At 34.0% G+C, this 25,737-nt stretch overlaps 1 protein-coding gene across 6 annotated transcripts in view; it reads right to left on the reverse strand.

Annotated features, from left to right (window-relative positions):
• DENND4A (DENN domain containing 4A) overlaps window positions 1-25,737 on the reverse strand; it is a 114,116-nt gene that overhangs the window by 40,555 nt on the left and 47,824 nt on the right. For all 6 annotated transcript variants that reach the window (XM_057722899.1, XM_057722900.1, XM_057722903.1 and 3 more), the window contains 10 exons: window positions 24,597-24,766; window positions 23,535-23,776; window positions 18,830-18,896; window positions 17,388-17,446; window positions 14,837-14,981; window positions 14,400-14,575; window positions 10,823-10,923; window positions 8,738-8,956; window positions 8,070-8,215; window positions 1,570-1,703 (listed from right to left, as the gene is read on the reverse strand). In XM_057722899.1, the coding sequence (XP_057578882.1) occupies window positions 1,570-1,703; window positions 8,070-8,215; window positions 8,738-8,956; window positions 10,823-10,923; window positions 14,400-14,575; window positions 14,837-14,981; window positions 17,388-17,446; window positions 18,830-18,896; window positions 23,535-23,776; window positions 24,597-24,766 (1,459 nt within the window). The remainder of the gene's footprint in view (window positions 1-1,569; window positions 1,704-8,069; window positions 8,216-8,737; window positions 8,957-10,822; window positions 10,924-14,399; window positions 14,576-14,836; window positions 14,982-17,387; window positions 17,447-18,829; window positions 18,897-23,534; window positions 23,777-24,596; window positions 24,767-25,737) is intronic.

Consider the following 25,737-nt stretch of genomic DNA (forward strand, 5'->3'; position numbering starts at 1 on the left):
TTTAAGCTAAGTAATTTTCTTATTAGAGGACTAAATCTAAAGGTAAATTTCAAATTAAAAAGTTAAAATCAAACCACAAAAAGAAAAACAAAACTATATTAGTGAAATAGACCAGAAGAAGTCTTAGAACTATGATGTACAAAAGAGACTTAAAAAATGAGATCTTGTTTAGAAAGAAAAAGGAGAGAAATTATGAGAAATCTTTAAAATGTCTTTGAGAAAAGGTAGACTTAAAAATTGATATTAGCAACATCATCAATAGATAAAAATCAAGGGTAGGAATCAGCTGGTTTATGAATTATCAACATTCACAAACATCTTGTTACACCACTTTTTCATCTGTAAAAAGAATCTAATCCAAGTTATAAATGAGGGTGTCCTGAAAAATCCCCTTTCAATGAAAATAACAAACTGTGACTTAATGAATAATAGACGTGAAATGGTTTTAGAATCTTTAAATAAGAAATTATTTTTGGAGAATTTAAAAAATCATTTAAGATCTAAAAGGAAATGCCATTTTAATGGTATACTAGAAACTACCTCTAATTATAACAAATGTTATATATCAGTGGTCCCCAACCTTTTTGACACCAGGGACTGGTTTCATGGAAGACAATTTTTCCATAGATGGGAGAGGAGTGGGGGAATGGTTCAGGTGGTAATGTGAGCGATGGGGAGTGGCAGATGTAGCTTGCCGCGGCTCACCTCCTGCTATGAGGCCTGGTTCCTAACAGGCCGTGGATTGCTAATGGTCTGGTCCGCAGCCCGAGGGGTTGGGGACCCCTGTTATATATAATATATATCTGTGTGTATGTGTGTATATCTATATTTATATCGATATAGATATATATAGATATATCCAGATAGATAGATGTATGATAAATCTACCTCTACTATAACCCTATCACTATGCTCACAGCTTTTCTCTTTCCCACTAGCCTTGAAAGCAAGAACAACGGATCATTCAAGTCTATGTACCAAGTACTTAACACAGTGTCTGACCAAATTTCCTAAATTAACAACGACCAATCTCAGTAGTTCTGAATTTTCTTAATTTAAAAACTCATGGAAAAATTAAAAGCCTAAAAAAATTATATCACCCAAATCAAGGCCACAAATATCAACTCTAAATTAGATTTAATCTTTTTTTTTTAAGTTGAAGTATAGTTGATAATCCTTTCGTAAACCAAGGTTACATTAATCAGTATGTGTTGGGGGAGGGGATGAAAGTGAGGAAACCAGCCTTAGTGAGAAACAAAAATCAAAATTGTATAATAAAAGTGCTCATTTTGGTGGGGTGGGTCCTAATTTAATTTAATCAACATTTATGAGAACATATACTTATGCAGATATAGAGAGCTTCCTAAGTCTATATGATGTAAAATTATATGTTTTTTCTTTTTATACCTCAAAACTTAGTAATGGATGTGGGATAAGCTTGCTTACCACCTAAAAATTAGGGATCTGTAAAGTTTGGATTTTTGAAAATACCACAGTCCTTAGAAAGCTACGTCACAGATGATGGATTGCTTCTCTCTTTCAATCTCAAACATTCTGCCTCTTGAATACCTGTACTGTAAAGGGGGTTCTTCACCATTGGGTAGATGGGGGATCTCAGGTGGTGTTACAAAAACAGTATGTTCACTTTTGAAAGATTCATCCAGTTCTATAAGTCGCACTTCACCACTCTTGTCCATATCCACCTGAAGGAGTTTAAAAAACATACATTAAAAATATACATTGGCTAGGCAAGCGTTTTTCTATAGATGAATGGTTAAATAAACCATTTACACAACTGAATACTAAGGAGCTATTTAAAAAAAAAAAAAACAACAAATGAGCAAGTTCTCTACAGGTTGCTATATAAAGCTCTCCAGGATAATTAAGTGAAAATAAGAAGATACAGGACACCGTATGTAGTATATAGTAGACTATCTTTTGAGTAAGAAAGAGGGAAAAATAAAAAAATTTAAAAAAAAGAGGGAAAAATAAGAACACATATTCATTTTTTGCTTGTATTCACATAAAGAAATACTGAAAAATACTAAAAAAAAAAAAAAAAGAGGGACTTTCCTGGTGGTCAAGTGGTTAGGACACCGTGGTGTCCATTGCAGGGGGCACAGGTTCAATCCCTGGTTGGGGAACTAAGATCAGCAGTGTGGCCAAAAATAGAAAGAAAAAAAAAGTAATTATCTATATGGCTAAGAGGAGATGAAGGGAGTGGACAAGAATGGGACAGGACCCAGATTTCCCAATATATACTTTTTAACATTATTTTGCATTTTGAATAATGAAAATTTATTCAAGAAATACTCTTTTAAAAATATTATTATATTAACATATAACATTAAAACACATGTGTGTTTGTATATGTTTGTGTGTATGTATGTGTTGAGAATACTGGGTTCTGTCTTTGATTTCTACTAAATACAACAAACTTCTGTAAGTTCTTCCAGTATATGTAGAAGCACATCTGAGTTAAATTCTAGTCACATCAATATTTAAAGCATTTTAGTAGTACTATTTCCCCTAGATACTCTATGGTAAGGTACTGTTCATAAAAAATAAAAACTTCACTGAATCTAAACTTCCCAAAAGGAACTCATAAACTAAAGAGCATAACACTGACATTAATTTAAACCAGATGTCATTCACATGACAAAATATAACCCACAGAACTTTTCCAACTTAGAATTAATGTCACATACCAGTAAGGAATAAATGGGAGAATAAGAATTACTAACAAGTTAAATCTTAAGATAAGAATTTAAGGTAGAGTATACCAAAAAAGGACAGAGACAGCTTTAAAATTTTTCTAACTTTTAAAAATAGCTGATACGTTCAGAGTCTTCTTATGTAAATTGTTGATTATAATTTGAAAGCATTACATGCTGTAATCTCTAGTATTAAAGAATGTTTCTAATGGTGTATCCATACAGTGAACTAGATAACAATTAAGGCATGTTTCAGAATTATATTAATGACAGGAGAAAATGTTCTCAAAATAATGATAAATGAAAAAAATCAGACTACTAAATAATATATGTGTGTGTATATATACACACACACAGATTATGATTCTAATTTAAGAGTGTACCTGTATCTGTAATATAGATATATTTCTGAGTGTATACACTCTCACACACACAGATGCACACACACACACCTGTTATCAAAATGTTACCTCTGGGTGGTGGTTTTACTGGCAATTAATTTCCTTCTTTATATTTTTATTTGTTTTCCAGTTAAAAATAATGAATATTATTTTTATTTGCTTTTTAAAAATTACAAAAATAAATGCTCAAAATGAAAATTTAAACGAGGCAGACTATATTGCTTTTAGAATAAACCCTTATTTCAATTCTGTTGAAGGATATTTAAAAATTAATAATCAGTATAAAAGAAGGTACCTTTCTTTTTAGGCTGTCAAAAAGACTTTTATATGGTGAAACTAGCAATGATACAATAAATATAGTAAATTGGATAATTGCAAACCCTGCAGGTACTCAAAATTGGAAAAGTTTTATAGAAAGCAAGATGTGTTTAAACACATCACCTTATTCTTATTCTAAGAAAATAACCTAACATGAAAAAAAGCTATCAGTAAGAAAGATGTTTTTCTGCAGGACTGCAATAGCAATAAAATGGAAATCATCTCCATGTCAAAGAATAGGTAAATAAACAAAGTATGATACATAGATGAAATATACAATCATTTAAAGTGAAAAGAGTGAAGATTATGCAGACTTCGGGTTGAACAAGACAAATTAAACAAAACAATTTACCTTCAATTCTTCCTGAAATCTCACCAAAATGAGAGTAAAGAGACTAAAAACAGTAACAACAAAGACAAAATGAACTGGAGATAAGACAACAGCAGAGCTGAGTTCAAAACATTTTAGAAGCTGCAAAGTAGATTGATGACACCTGTGAAAGCTGAAAGCCGCATATCTGGCACTGGGGAGGGGATAGAGGAGAAAAGCCAAAAAGCCAGTCATTTTGCTCTACAGAGCACCAAAAAGGTCAGGAATGAAAACGCATGATGCCCTGGAAGATGGGAGGGCAAGTGGGGTTCAACTGGGAGAATTAGTTAAATGCCTGCACTTCAGAACACCTAGATCCCTTGCCCAGCCCAGTATAGTTAGGCCATTACCTCTCCCCAACATAGCAGAAGACTAGCTTGGATCTTTCTGAGTGAACCAGAGAGACTTTAGATTTGAAGACAACAGGCAGAGCTGAGGAAGATGAAGGAGGTTAATAAAAACAGGTGAAGTCAGTAAAAGCCTACATGTTACAAGTGGAAAAGCTTAGTTACCTTCCCCACTCAGCTCTGAGAATGCTTGCAGTCAGGCTTACGCACTCAAGGCTAAAGACAAGAGATACCTCTTGGGGAAACTACATAGCCTAAAAGAAAAGAATTACAGACACTGATCAAATAGGGACTCTAATGAAATAGCTGAGTTCCTTTATGATCATCAATTTCATACCTAAGGAAGCTCCAAGCTTCATCTTCCCAGAAAGAGCTCTAATGAGTTCTCTGTGCCTCACACTTGACAATGAATACCAACCAAAGGTCACACACAAAAAACCACTAACTTGGACTTCCCTCATGGTCCAGTGGTTAAGACTCTGTGCTTCCAATGCAGGGGCCTGGGTTTGATCCCTGGTTATGGAACTAGATCCAGCATGCCGCAAAGATCCCACATGCCACAATGAAGATCCCATGTACAGCAACGAAGACCTCGCATGAGGCAACGAAGATCCCATGTGAGACAACTAAAAGTTGCTGCATGCTGCAACTAAAAAAAAATCATCCTGCGTGCTGCAATGAAAATCTCGCATGCGGCGATGAAAGATTCCATGTGCCGCAACTAACACCTAACACAGCCAAATAAATAAATAAATAAATAATTAAAATAAATAAATAAATATTAAAACAACAAAACAAACAAAACCAAATATTTGAAAAACCCAATAACTTGAAAAAGAATAAAGTAACCAAATATTAAAAGGTACTTAGAGGAAGCAGAGACAAAACAAGAGGGAAAAAACCCTTCAAAATAACTAAAATGAATGTCTGCATCCATCAAACAAGAAGATGCTATAAGAAAGGAGCATTCAGAGAATGAAAAGGAGCTTATGGAAATATGATAGTAGAGTAAAAAGTATACTACAAAGGTTTAAAGATAAAATTGAAGAAATCTCCCCCAAAAGTGGAGATGAATGACAGAGAGACAGAAAATGGTATGGGAAAAAAGAAAAAAAGAAAAAAAAAGAAAATTAAGCAGATCAGGCCAGGATGGCCAATATACAAACATGTATTTCAGAAAAAGAGAACAGAGAAAATGGAGGAAAGAAAATTAAAGAAAGAAAAAATGCAAGAAAATTCCCCAGAATTTGAAGGCTATGAGTCCATAGATTAAAAGGGACTACATACGCCCAACTCAGAGAAGAACAGAAGGCTGACATCATACCCTTGTGATTTTAGAACATCAGGGATCTTAAAAGCTTCCAGACAGGAAAAGAGATCAGGCCCAGAAGGCACAGAGGATCAGAAATCAAGACAGTATTAGACTAGATGTTATTCTCAACAATAACATTTGAAGTCAGAAGACAATGCAGTAACGACTTCAGATTTTATATCTGACCAAATTAGCAATCAAGTATTAAGGGAGACTAATGAAATTCGCAGACAGGCAGGGCATCAAAAAATGTATCTCCCATTACTCTCTCTCATTAAACTACTGAAAGCTATGATTCACCATAACAAGGAAATAAACAAAGAAAGAAGTTATTGAAGCCAGAAAGCAGGGCATCCAACTCCAGAGAGAGGTCAATATAATTCTCAAGATGATGGTGAAGGAGAATCCTAGGATGACAAACTAGAAAACAATCAGTTCAGACTGGAATACAAAGATGGAAAGCTTCAGCAAGAATTAAAAAAAAAAATCAAATGGATAGATTCCCTATGTTAGAAAAATTGAGAGATTTTAGATTTTTTACCTTCATAGAAGAGTATGGAGATGAATTAATAGTATACACAAATCAAGAAATACAGCAATTATTAACTTCAGGGAAAACAAAGTCCAGACATAAAAGGAAATTTAATTACAATATATATATGGCCTATCTGTGATTATACACAAAGTGATAAAAATATTAACATTGAACAACCATTTCATATTAACATTGACCAATGGGAGAGTTTTGGGGATGGTGGTAGATATAACATTAATAGATACTATATAAAACAATAAGCAGCAATAACACATTATTTGAAAATCTTAAGGTAAATGACTGATGAAATAGCTGAAAGTAGCTGCCTTTGGGAATAGAAACTAGGGGTGGGAAACAGAACTACCATATGACCCAGCAATTCTGCTCCTGGGCATATACCTGGAGAAAACCATAATTCAAAAAGACACATGCACCCCAATGTTCATAGCAGCACTACTTACAACAGCCAGGACATGGAAGCAACTTAAATGTCCATCAACAGAGGAATGGATAAAGAAGAAGTGCTAATATATACAATGGAATATTACTTGGCCATAAAAAAGAACAAAATAATGCCATCTGCAGCTGAGATCAAGTTCTCCTGATTCCCAGTGCAGTGTTTTTCCTACTACATCTTGCATGGTGAAAATCATTTTTATTAGACACATGTAGTACTTATTTACTTGATCAATCCCTCCATGTGTAACAATCTCCCACCTCCAATACCACTCCTCCTTCACGCATATGACTCCCTCACCCTAATTTGGCTTTGGCAACTTCTTCCAGACCAAACTCCTGCCCCACCAAACTGGCATCTCCCTTATCCAGATCAAACTCTGACACCCCATTTGCTGGCCCTACCCAGTGGGGACACCGTCCTCACCTTGCTTAGACTTCTGACACTCCGTGCTGTCCTCATGTCTGCATGGATGCATCCTGCTTAGGTTCTGACCTCCTTGAACCAGCCTGTCCTGGACTTCCCTGGTGGTGCAGTGGTTAAGAACCCACCTGCCAATGCAGGGGACATGGGTTCAATCCCCGGGCTGGGAAGATCCCACAGGCTGCGGAACAACTAAGCCCGTGCGCCACAGCTACTGAGACTTTGCTCTAGAGCCAGCGAGACAAAACTATTGAGCCTGTGTGCCAAAACTACTGAGGCCTGCACGTCTAGAGCCCGTGCTCAGCAACGAGAGAAGCCACTGCAATGAGAAGCCTGTGCACCGCAATGAAGAGTAGGCCCCACTCGCTGCAACTAGAGAAAGCCTGTGTGCAGCAATGAAGACCCAACACAGCCAGTAAATAAATAAATAAAGTTATTTAAAAAAAAAAAGAATGAAAAAAATAAACAGCCTGGCCTCCAGCACAGAGACTCTCTTTATCCTCCTCGTCCTCTGATCCCCCATGCTAGGTCACTCCCTGCATGGATGGATGCTCTCCTTACCTGGTTTGGGCTCCAACACACCATGCTAGGCTGCTCCTCCTTTGCCCATTCACGTTTTGATACCCCTCTCTGGGCCACTGTTCCCCAAGCTCCTCTCTATCCAGCATGGATAGTCACTTTGCTCTATCCTACTAATGATAGCAGACTATAGGGGAAGGGAAGGTTTTGCACATGAATTTAATACAGTAGAATTAATTCACTTAATTTATGCTTCAAATGCACTCCTAAATTGTAGAAATATTCAGGTGAAATGTTATGTTCTACACCTACCCTCAGCATGCGACAATCCACCTTAGACCAAAAAGAGAGATGAAAATTAAGGATGCTCAAGTTAAGGGTCCATAGGCTTGGACAAAACTCCCATAGGCTGTAAGTGGACAGGCAGGGTTACAGACCTGGTTGCTAAAATAAAACTCGTAATTTAGTAAAATCCTGCAAAGTACTCTTAAGAGGTTGTGCTCTATGACATCTAGTAGGCCACCAAAACTTTCAAAATAAAGGGTCAATGATTAAATGGGACTAATTTAAATTTCGTTAAAAGCTGGTTAAGTTATAAATAGAAACTGTAACTCATAACATTTATAATAGTCACAAAAAATAAGTTAGGCACTGTAGACATACTATTACTTACTTTATCAACACAATCATCAAAAAACGCCAGGCTCGCATCTTTATCACTGACAAAAGAACATTCCTCAATGAAGCGAATAAACATTTGTGTTTTGGTCATCATGTTATAGAATTTCTGATGTGACCGGTCCCGGCTTCTTAAGAAAGCTGTTCAACATAAAATTGTAGTGTTCGCATATATAATATCATTTATAGAGTCAGAGAAGTTTTGAGCTAGAAGGAACTAGATCAACCATGTCATCTATACCCCCCACACCCTATCATTTTGCAGAAAAAGAAACTAAGACCCTTGAAGGGGAAGTGACCTGACAAAGATAGCAACAGGGAAGGAACTTGGACCTAGAGCTTTCAAATCCCCCCACCCAGGGGCTCCTCTGCTTGCCCGACACCGCCTGGCTGCCCTGAAAGCTAAAAGCATCAATACCTTAACACATCTGTGACACAACAGAGTGCAGTGGTACATGGTTAGGAAGCTCTGTACTTTTCAAATGATCTCTTCTGCATATTTTGCTAATGGGATTATACCTAATGTGTCTGAGAAATAACTAGTCCTATGGAAATGGATTATCAGCTGAATTGATATTCACATATGAGCTACTAACTCAGAAAGCAATCATCACAAGGTTAAACTCAATAATATGAAAGATGTAGTACTATGCAATCACTCACCTTGTAAGGCAAAAAGAGAGGCTGCATCTGTGGCCGTCTCAGATGGGGCTTGTGTTATTGGTCTTAAATATGATCTATAACCTTTTAAAATAGAGGCCATGAAATACAAAAATGCCTCTTGGATTTCCAAATCTATCATGTGCAACCTCTTTCCAGAATTAAAATCATAATCATTCATTGCTAAGTCCATTAGTCCATCGTCTCTTGGTCTCTGCTGCACTGTGAAGAAATACAGTGTTAATGTTTTCCCCAGAACTGTCAAAACTAATGTTCAATTATAAATCTGTTGCATATATATAATTCAAATCATTATGCTGTATACCTTAAACTTGTAGAGTCCTGTATGTCAATTATATCTCAATAAAATTGAAAGAAAAATAATAAATGTGTTATGCTTTGAAAAGGGCTCAAGCTACTTCAACCCTTTGTTTACATAACTCCTTAATATATAACCCTAGCAAAACTTGAATTTGGCCTGTGGATAAGGATGCTCAATGTTAACTTCCTGATTTTCATGGTTACAGCATCCTGTAGAGATGCAGGAGAATGTACTTGCTGGTAGGAAATACATTCCATTTGGAGATGATGGGGACATTTATTTTCAAAAGGTCAAAGAAAGTTTGTAATTGCTTCAGAATTTAAAAACTTCTTGAAATATGAGGAACAATAAATCATCCTAGAGAGGTTTTTTTTGGAGTTCTTATTGTCTAAAAAAGTAAAAGTACAGGGGCACTGGAATGGAAGGCCTAGGCTTTAATTGTAGCTTCATCCTTATTAACTATATGATCTCTGACACGCTACCTGCCTCAAACTTACTATCTTCATAGTTGTAAAAAAGAATGTATGTGAAAGTGCTCTGAAGCTATAAAGTGATATATAATCCTGAATAACAATATCAGTATTGTTTAAGCATGTGATTTTAAGCTTTAAGATTCTGCTCTTCAAATTGGGAGATTGGGATTGCCATATATACATTACTAATAAGAAAAAAAATACCAGATTGTACACTTTAAATATATGCAGTTTATCGTATGTCAATTATGTCTCAATAAAAATTTAAAAGAAAAGATTCTGCCCTTCAGTAGAGCTGGATGGGCTATTTCACTTATTTTAATAATGTTTAAATATTGCTACAAAAGCAGCTGGACTTCTCAGCTAGTCAAAAGAAGTGCATGAACTTTTAGAAAGCAATTAACTAAGTAGCTTAAATAAAATTCTATACATAATTTATTTGTTCTATTGGATAAAATTTTGTTCTATTTGATGTCATTTCTTCATATCCCAATACCTATGGGACACTTTTGAGTTATCTACCTGTTACAAGGTTTACTTCGTAAACAGTCTTTTTCCATGTCTATTTCCAACTAATCTATAGGCACCTGAAGCCTCGTGGATGTAGGCCACCTCCCCTGTTTATATTTCACCTAATACATAAATGAAAACCTCAAATATTGCCACACCACTACTGACCATTTTTCATACAATAAGTATTAAATTATGAACCCTGAATGGACCATTGTTATAGAATACCAAGAGGATTAGATAAACGAAGGTAATTTTGGATCACCATCAAGATACTCTTAAGGAAGCTCTAAACTGAAATACTCCATATCCTAATCAATTTTCACTTTAATTTCCAAATGCTTTTGGCAAGCTTCTATTTTCAAATTATTTGAGGTAAACACAGCATTAAGATCTACTGAAGGTGAAAAGCATGACCTTGCTCCCACCTCACAAAAATCATCAGCATTTTCTAATGTAATTTAAACCAACTGTCTTAGATTTTAAAAACTAACTTTCTGTTCTATGTATAAAGAAAATATACAAGTGGAAATCAGTATTTTTTTCCATAGTGTTTGAAAATAATCACCTTAACCTCTTTTTGAATTTTATTACAATGTAAAATACAAACTTCATAAATCTCCCGTTCAGCTTCTAAAAAATTTTGCTTTAATGCTCATTTGCCTTTAAGATTATAAAAAACACCTTCCTTTAGATAAACAACATCCTTTTACAAGTAAGGCAAAGTAACTGGAGTCCTTTCTTCAGATTAAATTACTTCCTTTAATTAAATTATACACTTACATTTTGCCAACTGCTGGTGCAAATTATTTAGCGTGTTCATCAGATTTTTACATGGTTTCTTTGGAAGTATCTTCCAGGCTATATTTTTCTTGTCACCAGTTCTGAGATTAAATGACAACAATAATATATTTGTCAGATTAACTTGGGGTGGGGAGGGGCTGGTATATACCTGTTATTTATTAAAAAGGGGAAAGAAGAAAACACACCGAACAAAAATAAAACATATAAAATATTCTAGTTAACAGGAGAAAAATACTACAGGGATAAATTGGAGTGTTTAATATTTAAAAACTTATTTATATGAGGGTTAAATTTGGTATTAAATACAGCTCAAAAATTTACATTTATGGGACTTCCCTGGTGGCTCAGTGGTTAAGAATCCACCTACCAATGCGGGGGATATGGGTTCAATTCCTGGGCCAGGAAGATCACACATGCCCCGGAGCAACTAAGCCCATGTGCCACAACTACTGAGCCTACACTCTAGAGTCCACATGCCACAACCACTGAGCCCACATGCTGCAACTACTGAAGCCCACTTGCCTAGAGCCCATGCTCCGCAACAACAAGAGAAGCCAACACACAAGAAGCCCACACACCACAACGAAGAGTAACCCCCCACTTGCCACAACGAGAGAAAGCCCACACGCAGCAATGAAGACCCAACACAACCAAAAAAAAATAATAATTACACTTAGTTTATACTGAGTCAATTCCACTTGCTTTGGAATCATGCAAATCACTACAAAACTTAATGTGGTAGTCACTACTCAAACTCATTTAAGAGTCTTTAGATACCTAAATATTGGGAAATTCCTACTATTAGGAGATTTTTTCTTATAGATTCTGTAGAAAAACTTTCAATGAACTTATGATCCATAAAGCTTATCGAAATACTTCAGTATATCCAAATATTTAGTTTCTTAGCTTCCTAAAAATATAAGTAAAATTTAATTTTGTTTCTTTCAGAAAAGAAATAATCTATAATATTAGGTTATTTGAATAAAGTATAACATTCCAAAATACTTTTACAACTATAGAAGAGGATATTGGCTTGACAGTGCTATCTTTGTGTCTATGATGAACTCCTATAATTTCCTTTATTACAACTATTACAACACAGTTGCTCTCTAAACTATATATGGAATAGGAGAAGAAAAGAGCATGGTGATAAAGCATAACAAAGCTTTTGGACTTAACTATAGCTTTGTTGATTTCATTCTCTACTTATTAAATCTTTTTTCTATTTCAAAAGCAAAAAATATTCATTTTAGGAAACTTGAAAAATGTAGAGAAAAAGGAGAAGAAAAGTAAATCACATGTTCTAACCACCAAAGACAACAACATAGCACAGGTGTTTAAAAAAAAAAAAAGTTCAGTAAGTTCCATTTTATGTTCCCTAAACTCCCACAGAACAAAAAGGACAAATATCACTTTGAAAACTAAACAAAGTAAAAAGAGTGAATAGGAAAGCTTAAGCTGACAAAGAAGAACTGTCTTGGAATCTATCCTATCTTTCCACAATGAGAAAAAAAATACAGATAGGGCAGGGTCAAACTGCAGATGTCCTGCTGTGAGATTTTATTTCATTTATAATGTGACCAGGACAATGGAACCCTGTATTAAAGTGAGAACACAATGTAAAAACATTTTTGACATTATTTTCTTGCTAAAACTTTAAAACACAGCACTCCCACTGTGCCTTAGCATTCACTGTGTATGTGCCTGCCTTGCTAAACTAGATCACTAGCAACCTAAGGGAAAGGAGTGTATTTGGTTTGTCTTTTTATTCCCAGTACCTACGGGGGAAGAAAAAGGGCACTCAAGAGATGTCTGTAGCATAAATGAATGAAAAATATTTTGGTATCATTTCATCGAATTACTATTATTTACTCACATAATCTCCTCCTCTTGTCCAAGATATCATCACACTAAAACTTGGCTGGGGAGAAGAGTTTTACATAGTACCTGAGTTTGGATCTGTGACAGCCTTCTGCATTTTTATTCAGAGTTCCATTATAAGATTACTAGTACATAAGTAGTTAGCTAATAATTAGTGGCAGAAATAATAGTTATGAAGTCAGACACTGACAGATTCAAAATCAGTTCTGGCAGTGTAAGTTCTGTGCCTTTTGATAAATTACTTAAAAATCTAAGCTTTGGTTTTCTTATCTGTCAGAGAGGTTAGTAAAAACTACCTCACAAAATATAGAGAATAATATGAAATACCTTAGGGTATGCATACAGCTTTATGCCTAGTACGTATCAGATATTAATTTCCTTTTCTCCAGAAATTTCTTTACATTCATAATATATCCTTTATTATATGTGCTTATGAGTCAGAGAAGGGAAAAGGAAACTACAGATTTCACACTCAGGACTTTTCTTTCAAATTTTAGGTTTGAGGCTCCAGAAATTAATGATGAAGGAAAGTAGAAACCTGTTAGTTCACTAGTTTAGTCCTCCCATAGGTTTGGAAAGGGGATAAAACCAAGAAGGAAGACCACTGATGAGTGCAAACAACTCATGTTTCTTTGATTCTTTAACTAATTAGTGATCAGAACACAAAGTTAAAATAATAAGCATAAAATTCTTCTAACAAATTGAGGAAAAGTATAAAAATATAAAAAGACAGAAAATGTATATACTTATTTACCACCCTGAATTTCAATTTTTAAAAACATTATGTCATGTAACATTAACAGGCCAAAAAAAAAAAAAAAAAAAAAGAGATAGTACTTTAATAACTGAATAATTAAATATTTCTGATAAAATACAAAATGTTCACGGTAAAGAATCTTTGATGCTATCTATCCCATATATAAAATGGCTTTAATGCACAAAGTACATCCCATATTTTCTTAGTTAGGCATTTAAAAAAAAAAACATGCTTACAAAAGAAAATTTTTTTTTGCTAAACTTTTCTAGTGGTTTAGGCACTTGAGGTATTGATGTACAACAAGACTAGAATTAATGTAAGACTTCAGAATTAATGTTAATTTCAGAATTTAATCAAACGGCTTTAATATAAACATGCTTATTTTAAAATGGAGAAAAACCTATCTCACAAATACATATTTAAATTGTAAAAGTATACTAGGGCTTTTGGGTTTTACTAATAGGTTAACTTGCAGTTATTTTAAGTATGTCCTGTGGATGCAATCTGGTATTGCATCAGTTTCCTCTTCCCTCAAGAGCTTAAGTATGATTAAACTGAAAATAAACCATACAAGAGAAAACACTGAATTATAAAAAAGCTATAAGTATATAGTTACAGTAGCTACAACTTAAATATTATTCCAATAAAGGGAGAGAAAATTATAAAATCTTTACATTCCTTACATAAATTTCTAAGTAAACATTAAGATTATAATAATTCTCAAATATTTAAAGATCTGAGGATTAAAACCTTCTCTAATACACTAAATTTATCCCAAGTATAGTAAGAACTGATTCAAAGATGGCAAAAACCCCAAATATAAAAACAATATAGCTCAAAAGAATTCTAGTTATCATTCACAAAATACACAGTTACAAACATACACTACAAAGTTGTAAATTACTGAAACGAACTTACTGAGAAATGGTGTTGGTATCTAGGTCAACACAACTGACATCTGGTGGAGGGTCATAGAGATCAAAGTATCTTGAATCAATTCCTACTATGAATGGACATGGTGCACTCAAGACATCTGCTAAAGCCAGTGGGCAAAGAGGAACATAGGGGCATGGCCAGTGGAAAGGGAAAATCATCTTGGATAAATAAGAGATAAGAGAATATTGAGCTGTTTGACACTGAAGCATAATTCATCAGCACACACAAAAAACTGTCTTTTAAATATTTGTACCTAAAGTAGTCTAATGCTTGTTAAATAATTACAACTAGTTTTAATGGCCAGAAAATTAAAATTCATTACACTCTGAATTTTAGTTAAGTATTAAAACAGCTTTAAATTATATGAATAATTAGGTTTAAAATGAAACTGATTGCCAATAAGAAACCATGATACTCACAGAAACTAATGCTTCTGTCACACTAGTAAGCACTGAAGGCCGTAAGGAATGAATGAGAATCTTATGTTCTGTTACTGCAAACACCAGTAGTGTCACAGAATTTTCAGGGCCTAAATTCTGAAGTAGTGTTGAAAACTTGCCACCACTGCAAATACAAACAAAAATATATAATTAAAAAAACAGAGATCCAAACACCTCCTTATTCAAAATAATTTTTAAAAGTTCATGATTAGGATAGGATTATAGTTCATATTATATATTCAACTTTAAACATGATTGTTACTCTTTTTTTTTTTTTTTCAGGAAGATTACATTTTTAATCACTTAGTGAATGTAGCAGGCAGCTTCTACATAGTTTATTTTTTAATGGCTGTGCTTTCTCAGTTTCCATACTCACATTAAAAACATAATTCCAAGCACTTTGCATCTGTTAGCTCAGAATGCACTTAATTGAGGTGAGGGGGGTTAAAAATGAACTTTTCTCTTCCTGTGACAAACAATAACTTCCTTAGACACCTTTTTACACTTGAGACTTGCTCTAATTCGTTGGTTAAGGGTGTCTTCGTCTACGGCGAGGAATGTTTATAATTTTTTTTTTAATGGTTTTTTTTTAAATTTTTTTATTATTTTTGGGGGTACACATGATTGTTACTCTTACTCTTATGTAGGGAAAACACTGTATCAGGACACACTATGAAAACAATAAGTTTTATGAGGTTTTGAAATCATTCGACTGTTCTGCATTGTATTAAATATGGAAAATGAAAAGTCATCTGCTTCATTTTATATAAAAAGATCTGCCATGTAGATAATGTTCGAATAAAGAACTCCCTGTATAAGAGGGGTGCTTTGGTTGAAAGCAAATCGTTTAATGCAAGTTTTTTTTTTTTTTCTTAAACATGGCTCATCTTCCTCTGTAATTATCAGAAAAAGCACATAACCTGCAGGCCTAATTTCCTTAAGGTAAATACTCATCTCAAAATTTGGATTTACAAATAGCTAGATTACTATTATAATGATAATATTAATATCAAGAGCTACTAAGAGATGATATACACATACAAAGCAAATTAATAATCAAAACTTAGACATTCTATATGGTAACAAAATACTGGATTAACAAAGTAAATGATTCAGTAAGCCAACAAGCATTTCATCTTTACAATACTAAATAACTGACTTCACTGACTTCACTTTTTTTTAAGTAAAGCAAAACTAATAGTCTCTTGGAGAAGTGAACACATATCCACAAAAAACTTGTGCATGTTCATAGCAGCATTATTTATAGTAGCCCCAAAGCAGAAACAACCCAAATGTCTGTCAACTGATAAATGGATAAATAAAATGTGGTATATCCATACAGTGAAATATTTGTTGGAAAAAAAAAAAAGGAATGAAGAACTGATACATGCTATAATGTGCATAAACATTGGAAACATGCTAAGTGAAAGAAGCTAAACACAAAAGGCCACATTTATATGGTTCCATTTTTATGAAGTGTCCAGGACAGGCAAATCTGTAGAGAAAGAAAGAGATCAGCAGTGCCTAGGGCTGGGGAGGGGTAGGGGTGTGTGTGTGTGTGTGTGTGTGTGTGTGTGTGTGTGTGTGTGTGTGTGTGTGTGTGTGTGTACATGTAGGGATGGGAGGGGTAAGGGACGGTAACTGCTAAAGGGTACAGGGTTTATTTGGAGCTATGAAAATGTTCTAAAATTGATTATAATGATAGTTGCAGAACTCTGAATATAATCATTGAATTGTACAATTTAACTGAATGAATTGTATGGTATGTGAATTATACATCAATAAAACCATTACCAAAAAAACAAAAAAAACAAAAAAACACACCAGCCTCTTGGGTAATTTATAATTGCTTTAACATAGTCTCAGTCAGTATTTCTAATTTATTCTCAGCTCAAACAAAGGTTAAGAACACAGTGGTCACTCTGGGCCAAGAGCTGGTGATGAAATAATCTGTAATTCTTACAAAATTAATGTCAAAGATGGCAGCTGGTCTCCCTTAGGTATGTGCTACAAAATAACTTAATTATATTGTAACTATTTCCCTGCTAGAAAAATTACACAGCTAATTAAATTTCAAGAAATGATACTTTAGAGAAAACATATTTCATAATCTCTCTGAACCTGTAAGCTGATGAAATACATTATTCTATTCCATGGGCTAGTATTTATAAGTAACTTTTTATTTGGGGGTTAAATTTAAAATTAATTGCATTTGAATGTTCTTCAGAGGATATTTAAAGCTAAAAAGTAGCCGTTTTCATGATCTACAGACACATATACCTATTTACGCAGTTGTATGTACTTGATCACAATGAATGGATACACAAAATACCAAAAACTGCTGTGAAAGTTTTTCTGTCCTTTAAGACCTTTAACCTAAATGCTAAGTAAAAGAAATTTAGATAAGAAACAATTAAATGAGACGTATTTCCATCAATGTTTGCAATTTTCTCTAGGAAAGAGAGAATATACTTGAATGTTACTTTAGCTCACACTACATTTAGAGAAACACAAGTGAAGTTTTACTTGCCTCAGTGGAAGAGGTGAAGAAACAGGCTGACTGAGAATCAGATTATCATGTGGTGATAACTGAAAATAGATTTAAAATAAAGTATTTGAAATATAAAGATGAACTTTAAAATATCACCTTCCAGTAAAAAACATATATATATATAGACAATGCCCGTAAAGTTTCAATATCCCCATTCACCAATATAGGAACCATCTATTATCACTTACTAAGATTCTGAAAAATGTGTCCTGATAACTTGACATCTTCTAACTACTAACTCTTCTTACTCTGAATCCTAACTCTTTTCTTCTGTTTCTCAACATTTCCCTGATGCCATTTAACAAATCTGTATTGAAAGACTAAACTATTCATTTAATACTGTAAAACTAGGGTTAGCAAACCTATGGCCTCAGGGCGAATCCACAGGCCCCCTCCTTTTATAAATAAAGTCTTATTGAAACACAGCCATGCACATTTGTTTATGTGTTACCTATAGCTGCTGTTGTGCAAAGAGAGCAGAGCTGAGTAGCTTCCAGAGAGACAGTAATGGCCTGTAAAGACTGAAACAATGACTGTTTCACCTCAACAGAAAAAAACTTGCCAACTTCCGCTACAAAACAAATCTTTTATGTGTATTCAAACTGAGTGTGCTAATACATATTCTGGCACTAAATACCAAGAAGTAACTTGGGGTGATTTGTAGATATGCAGACTATTTATAATGCATATCAAAATGATATTTTCCTAGACATTTTATCTGTATCAATATATTAATGCAATTAATTTAATCTACATTTTAAATTTGATGCAGATTTACACAAATTTGTAAATATCTATTTATAAATGATTTCTAATTTTGAATGATTCTCCATTAGGGGCTGTGATAAATACAGTAAGGCACATACAGTGATAATACATGACATATTTTCTCAAAAGCACTTCAAAGATGATGATTAAATAGATTAAAAAAACAACTTACATATAAAGAGCATAGATAAAAAAGAAATGTAAACAAAAGATGAAAGATAAAGTCAACTGGGAAAAGAGATGGGGAAAATAATTTATGTTCACTTTAAACTTCCCCCGTCACAAAGATATGAGCAATTCTTCCTGCAATATATGAAAACACACAACATTTACTTTTGTCTATTTTAATACATCTAACTTAGGGAATAAATGCCAAAGGCACAAACCTTCAAATACCAAGAATAAATTTAGGGAAAGCAGTCCCTTTTTATGTGTTCAAAATGTCTACTGCCGTCTACTTCTTTAACTCTGCAACCCTTTATCTAACAGGAAACACATTAGATGTCTGCCTGGGAGGCAGTTAATAAAACCATAAGGGTCCAAACTCCAACATGAAACAGCATCTGGTTCTCTTTTGATTTCATTTGATTTCTTCCCCATATAAAATTGTTATTCTTAGTTACATCAGAGCACTTACATCAAGAAAATCTTACCTGAACTAAAATCCGTGGTCTCTGAGGAGATGGAAAAGGAACTTTATGCATAAAATGAGAAATATGCCTTAAAAACAAACAAACAAAAACCTGATTGATTCCAAAGTGAATACCATATGCTATAAAGGTCAACATGTCACCACAAGTCCAGGTTGAGTCAAAAGCTCTGTGTACCTATAATTTCGAAATCCCAGCTACTACAAAAACAAGTGAACAAAAAACAACCAAAAATCACTTGTCCCAGTGAAGTTGCTTCTATCTAAACCCACCCAATAACTTTTCATATTAATACTTTCTCACATTCAATAATGTCTGTGTTATTAATGTCTCTAAAGCCAGTGTAATTTCTACCTCTCCCTAAGATAACAAACAACATAGAGATGTGGACATTACCAAAGAAGCTAATTCTCGCATTGCAACGTACTTTTTAGTCAATTGCTCATATTTTAAAAATGAAGCAACCACTATGTACTCCAGAAAAGTGAAAAAGTTTAACTGTTTCTAACACATGAACAATATACTTCCTATTAACAATAGGTTAAAAATTCTATTACTGATTTTATGGGGGTTTTTCCCCCAGAATAAAACAAATAAAAAAGCTAGATTGATGGGTTTTGTTTTGTACACCATGGAAAAGAAAAAAAGGCAACAATAGTGAACAATACCTTTTTAAAGAATGAGTTATTTTATTTCTATATTACTTTTAAACTATTTCCAAATCATACTGGTTTCAGAACTGAGATAATTTCAACTGGACAGGAAACATCAGAAGAGAAAATTACTAATTTTACAAACATGTTTTGACTGCCTGCTACATATAAGACACTGCCAGACATGTTGGGAATTCTTTTTTAAAAGCCATATACTACCAGTTTCTATTATTAAGGTACTCACAATCTAAGGAAAAAAAAGATGAGGGGAATGAGTTCCAGAGGACACACATCTGCTTGCATTATGTGAAGTAATTAGAATAGCAGAAAACAAGGGTGATCCATGAATATCTAAAGATCCCCAAGATCCATTCAGGGAGAATCTGCAAGGTCAAAACTACTTTTTTAAGACACCATTTGCCATGTTCACTGTGCTGATATTTGCACTGATGTTGCAAAAGCATTGTGGATAAAACTGCTGCCCCTTCCTATGAATCAAGGCAGTGGCACCAAACTGCAGCAGCTGTATTTGGTTTCACTTGAGAATGTCTTGGATGAAGCAATAAATACTATCAATTTTATTAAACGTTGACTCTGCAGTGTACACTTAAAAATAATCCATGTGGGGCTTCCTAGGTGGCGCAGTGGTTAAGAGTCCGCCTGCCAATGCAGAGGTCACGGGTTCAATCCTAGCTCTAGGAAGATTCCACATGCCGCGGAGCAACTAAGCCCGTGTGCCAAAAAAAAAAAAAAAAAAAAATAATCCATGTGATGAAAGGGGAAGAATGTATAAAGCACTTCTGCTGCATAGAGGAGTACCATGTTTGTCTTGAGGAAAAGCATTTGTGTGACTGAGTTGTGAGTGAATTAGCTGTTTTTGTTTTGTTTTGTTTTCACTGCATGCCATTTTTCCTTGAAAGAACAACTGACATATTAAGGTTATCCAATGTTGGGTATTCAGCAGATATTTTCTATAGTAAAACGAACAAAGTGAGCCTATTGCTTCAAGGAAAATAACTTACAGTACTGTTGCCAATAATTAAATTCAAGCTTTCCAATAAAAAGAAATTCAGTGCTCACACACGCTACAATATGGATGAACCTTGGAAATATAACGAAAAGATGAAAGGATCCAGTCAAAGAAGACCACGTAGGTTGCTTAGAGCTGAGTGGATGAGTGGGGAGTGGTGAAGGACATCTAATGGGTATGGGGTTTCCTCTAAGGGGATGAAAATGTTCTAAAATTAGATTTTGGTAATAGTTGTACACCCCATGAATATATTTTTAAAAAAAACATTGAATTGTATGCTAATTTAAATGGGTGAACTGTATGATATGTGAATTATATTTCAATAAAGCTATTTTTAAAAAGCCAAGGGAGAAATCAAGATGAAATACTAAAACCTTTTTCTCACTTAATCCCAAAGGAGGAACAAACAAATAAATAAGCAAATAAATGCAAGCTTTCAAATGAAAATTAGAATCTTGCTACCATAAACTTGACAATTTCTCAATACTCAAAAATTTTTCTGATAATATAGGTGGTTATGTTCACAACTATATTTTAATTTTGATAACAAGATGTATCTATGTTAACTCAGTGACCCAGTATCTTCCAAATGACCAATGTACAATGCTACAAAATCATACACGTATAAAAGTTCCACTCAAAGAGACAGACCAGTAGATTTTTCTGTAACAGAGAAAGAAAGTTCATTACTAAAGTTTTAGATTCCACACTGAAAGTAACCTATAACAAACTACACTTGTCAAGTTTTGGTGCAGTGGCAAAAAAGAAAATTCACAATATTCTGAAGACTATTCAAATGCCCTCCCTTTTCCACCTACATATTTGTGTGAGGCCATGCTTTTTTCATTACTTCAACCAAAACAACATATTTCAACAGACTGAAAGCACAAACATATATGAGAACCTAGCTATGGGACTTTCCTGGCAGTCCAGTGGTTAAGACTCCATGCTCCCAGTACAGGGGGCATGGGTTCCATCCCTGGTTGGGGAACTAAGATCCTGCATGCCACATGGCCAAAAACAAAAACAAAAAATTAAATTAAATTAAAAAAATGAAAACTTAGCTATGTTCAATTAAGCTAGTCATTAGAGATTTGCAAAAAATGTAAAACAATGTCACTCTTCTCCCTAATTTTTTTGTTTGTTTTAGGAAATGGTTATTTAAAAAAAAAGATATCTATGTTAACATGTAATGGGTTTAAAATTGTTTAAATAAATTAATATTTTTGAAGGTCTCAGTTTTAATTTCTAATGTAGTAATAAATATTGATAGATATAACACATTTAAAAAAAAACCTCTTTGGAAAACATACAGATGGCCAACAAACACCTGAAAAGATGTTCAACATCACCAATCATTAGAGAAATGCAAATCAAAACCACAATGAGGTATCACCTCACACCAGTCAGAATGGCCATCATCAAAAAATCTAGGAAAAATAAATGCTGGGGAGGGTGTGGAGAAAAGAGAACCCTCCTGCACTGTTGGTGGGAATGTGAATTGGTACAGCCACTATGGAGAACAGTATGGCGATTCCTTAAAAAACTAAAAATAGAACGACCTTATGACCCAGCAATCCCACTACTGGGCATATACTCTGAGAAAACCATAATTCAAAAAGATACATGTACCACAATGTTCACTGCAGCACTATTTACAATGACCAGGACATGGAAGCAACCTAAATGTCCATTGACAGATGAGTGGATAAGAAAGATGTATCCACATATGGATGGCACATATATACCATGGAATATCACCTAGCCATGAAAAGGAATGAAATTGAGTTATTTGTAGTGAGGTGGATGGACCTAGAGTCTGTCATACAGAGTGAAGTCAGAAAGAGAAAAAAACAAATAGCATATGCTAACGCATATATATGGAATCTAGAAAAATGGTACTGATGAACCTAATGGCAGGGCAGGAATAAAGACACAGATGTAGAGAATGGACTTGAGGACACAGCTGGGGAAGAGGAGGCTGGGACGTAGTGAGAGAGTAGCACTGACACATATACACTACCAAATGTAAAACAGATAGCTAGTGAGAAGCTGCACCATAGCACAGGGAGACAGCTCAGTGCTTTGTGATGACCTGGACGGGTGGGATAGGGAGCGTGGAAGGGAGGCTCAAGAGGGAGGGGACATGGGGATATATCTATACATATAGCTGATTCACTATGTTGTACAGCAGAAACTAACACAACATTGTAAAGCAATTATACTCCAATAAAGATGTGTGTATATATACATATATATATTAAAAAAGCTCTTTGGGGGGTCTTCATTTTTAAGAATATAAAGTAGTCCTGAGACCAAAAAACTTGAGAACTGGTGGATTAGAATGCTGAGATGAGGGCAGAAAACTGCAAGGAAAAATTAAAAAGTAATATTGTACACTGAATGTTCTTATGATAATTCTATCACTTTTAACTGTCATTAGAATCACAGAATTCTGCCTAACACAAAAGAGCTTAAGCGATAGATGATATAAAATAAACAATAGTCCAACAGACAGTGGTGATGTTTAGATCTCATTTGTGTTAAACCTTACTGCATTAAAAATTACTGTTTTGGTGATCTTAAAGTAAATCACTAAAGTTTTAAAAAGAATAAAAAATATGTTTAATTTTTCCTTTAAATTCATGATATCTAAAAATAGTAAGAAAAAAATAAAAAATAAATAAAAATAGTAAGGAATTTTTATTCCCAAATTATATGTAAAATAAGAATTACAAAACCTGTAAAAAAAAAAAACAAAAAACAAAAAAAACCTCCAATTAGGATCTCCAAACTTCACAAGAGCATCAAAAAATGAAACATTTCATTTTGTTAGAGATAAAATCATCTAAAATAACAGAACTGTAGGTATAACAGAGAAATATTACCCGCTTAGACCAAGGAAACTTTTTTTTCTCTTGAAAAATCTAGCTTCCAAATAAAATTTACTCAATTACCAGTACAAATATACTACACATAATGCAAAGAGCTGCCAAATTTTGAACCAAGAAGGCTTCTAACTTACTTCTCAATTGGAAGGACATGAGGTCCAGAGATGGAATAACGATATAGAAAAGTCAGAAACTTCCTGAACGCATCAAAAAAAGGCCAGTGAGAGAGAAGACAGATGCATTTACTAGTGTGAATTGTCTTGGAACGATCAAACTTCTCATCTGCTGATGATGCTAAACCCAAAAGAAATCTCTGTTTTTCTGTGAGATTCTCTTCCAAGTATGGTTCATAAAATTGAATAGCAGCACCATAGACCTGGAAAACAAGTAATATATTTGACAAATATACCTTATATAATTTATTCCAATCACATCATCAGTTAAATATTTAATAGAGGAGTTATTATGAGCCATTATATGCCTATGAGCCAGGCAAGGTGCCAGGTACCAGAAACACAGTGGTGAAGAGACATCACCCTTGCTTTCTTGAAGTATATTAAAACATCAATGATAACAACAAGAAAACAACAGAGTGCAACTCTCGTGTCTCTTTATTATTGGGGAAAAAAAAGGTGTTTTAATTAAACTGCATTTGTTTTATAAAGAGAAAAAGCAAGTGTATCAATATTCTCTGTAAGAAAATGACTGAAAATAATTATTTAGTAGAGAGTGGGACAGAATTTTAGATAAGGATATACAAATTCCAACTTCGGAAAATTCACTGAATTTCTCTAGACCTCAATTTCCCAATATATAAAATGAAGATGTCAGACTAGATGATTTCCAAAGTCCATTCCAACTGTAACAGTCTATGATTCCAAATAGCACTGCATATTTAACAATGTCTTTAGTACTACTTTAAAGCTTCCATAACACAGAAAATGAAGCAATGAAGGATCATCATTTGATGATGGAAAAATCTTTCAGCACATTCACAAAAAAAGCACTGGGTGTATGGGACAGAATGAAATTCTCCTTTCCTATGTCTCTGGATATAGTTATTTAAACGAAGTGGAAGAGGTGCATATAATAGATTCAATTTAACCAGTTATTTTTTCTCTTGTTCCTACATATAAAACTTAAGACTTGAAAATATACAAGAAATTTGCAGATATCATTTGTTAAACATATAGTACCTTTTCAGCTGAGGCTCCAGTTAACACAAATGTAGAAAATACAGGGAGAGGGTATTTGCTATTTGGTGGCCAACGTTCAATAGTTGCACCCATTGGTAAACAAAATAAGGGAACAGATTCTGGGAGTGAGAATGACTCATAATCTTCTTGAGGGTATCTACAAATTAGACCTATAAAAACAATAATAAATATTAGCTCATCATCTCTTGAATTTAGGGGCTCATAATTTGAATGATGCTAAAATGCTTTATTATTTATTACATTTGGAAGACCAAAACATTACATATATGTTCACCAAGTAGCTCTGAATGCTTTAGTAGGATTTACATAGGTTTTAATCCCCAAACTATTCATATTAACTACTTAATATTTATCAAGCTTCATACACAAAGACTAGTAAGGCAAACAAGAAAAGATTATTCTAAAGAAACATGCACAAATATACACACACTCCTAAAAATTCATTTTGTGGTCACACTACCTTAAAGCACATGAACATACTTTTTTTTTTTTTTAATTTTCACATGCATATATCAACCTCACTAGCTTTCAATAACCTTCCGTCAGGGGTTTTGTGACACATTAAATACGACTATATATATATAACTTCTAAGACAAACACAAGAAAAATACACATAAAAATAGAAGTCATATATTTACAATGTTTTTAAAATAGTATTAACTTAACCCCAGCTTCTGAATAATCCCAGATTATATGAAAATAGAGTTTCACGTAGCATATGATTTCATGTTAAATAGACTAACCTAGAAAGCAGTCCAGGTATCTTCTACTTAACAAACCCTCAGAGCAGACTCTTGTACTGGATTTTGTGGGAATAGAACAGAAAAAAGGTTCCCTGACCTTGAACGCTTAAACTCAAGTGGAAACCATCACCAGACATGATGTTAAATACAAAATGATAAACTGAGAATACAGTGGTTGGTCTGCCACCTGTTTGACTTTGGACAAATCATGTACCTATAGGACTTTGGTTTTCTCATCTACAAAGTGAGATGAACTAGATACACGGAGGTCCAAGGCAGTTCTAAAATTCTCTAACCATATGCTAGCCAGCCATTTAATTCCACGAGGATTTACAGTTAACTGTCAATTACTTTCTCAAGTCATGAAGTAATGGTA

Source organism: Hippopotamus amphibius, chromosome 2 (genome assembly GCF_030028045.1).
Source record: "Hippopotamus amphibius kiboko isolate mHipAmp2 chromosome 2, mHipAmp2.hap2, whole genome shotgun sequence".
NCBI lineage: Eukaryota > Metazoa > Chordata > Mammalia > Artiodactyla > Hippopotamidae > Hippopotamus > Hippopotamus amphibius.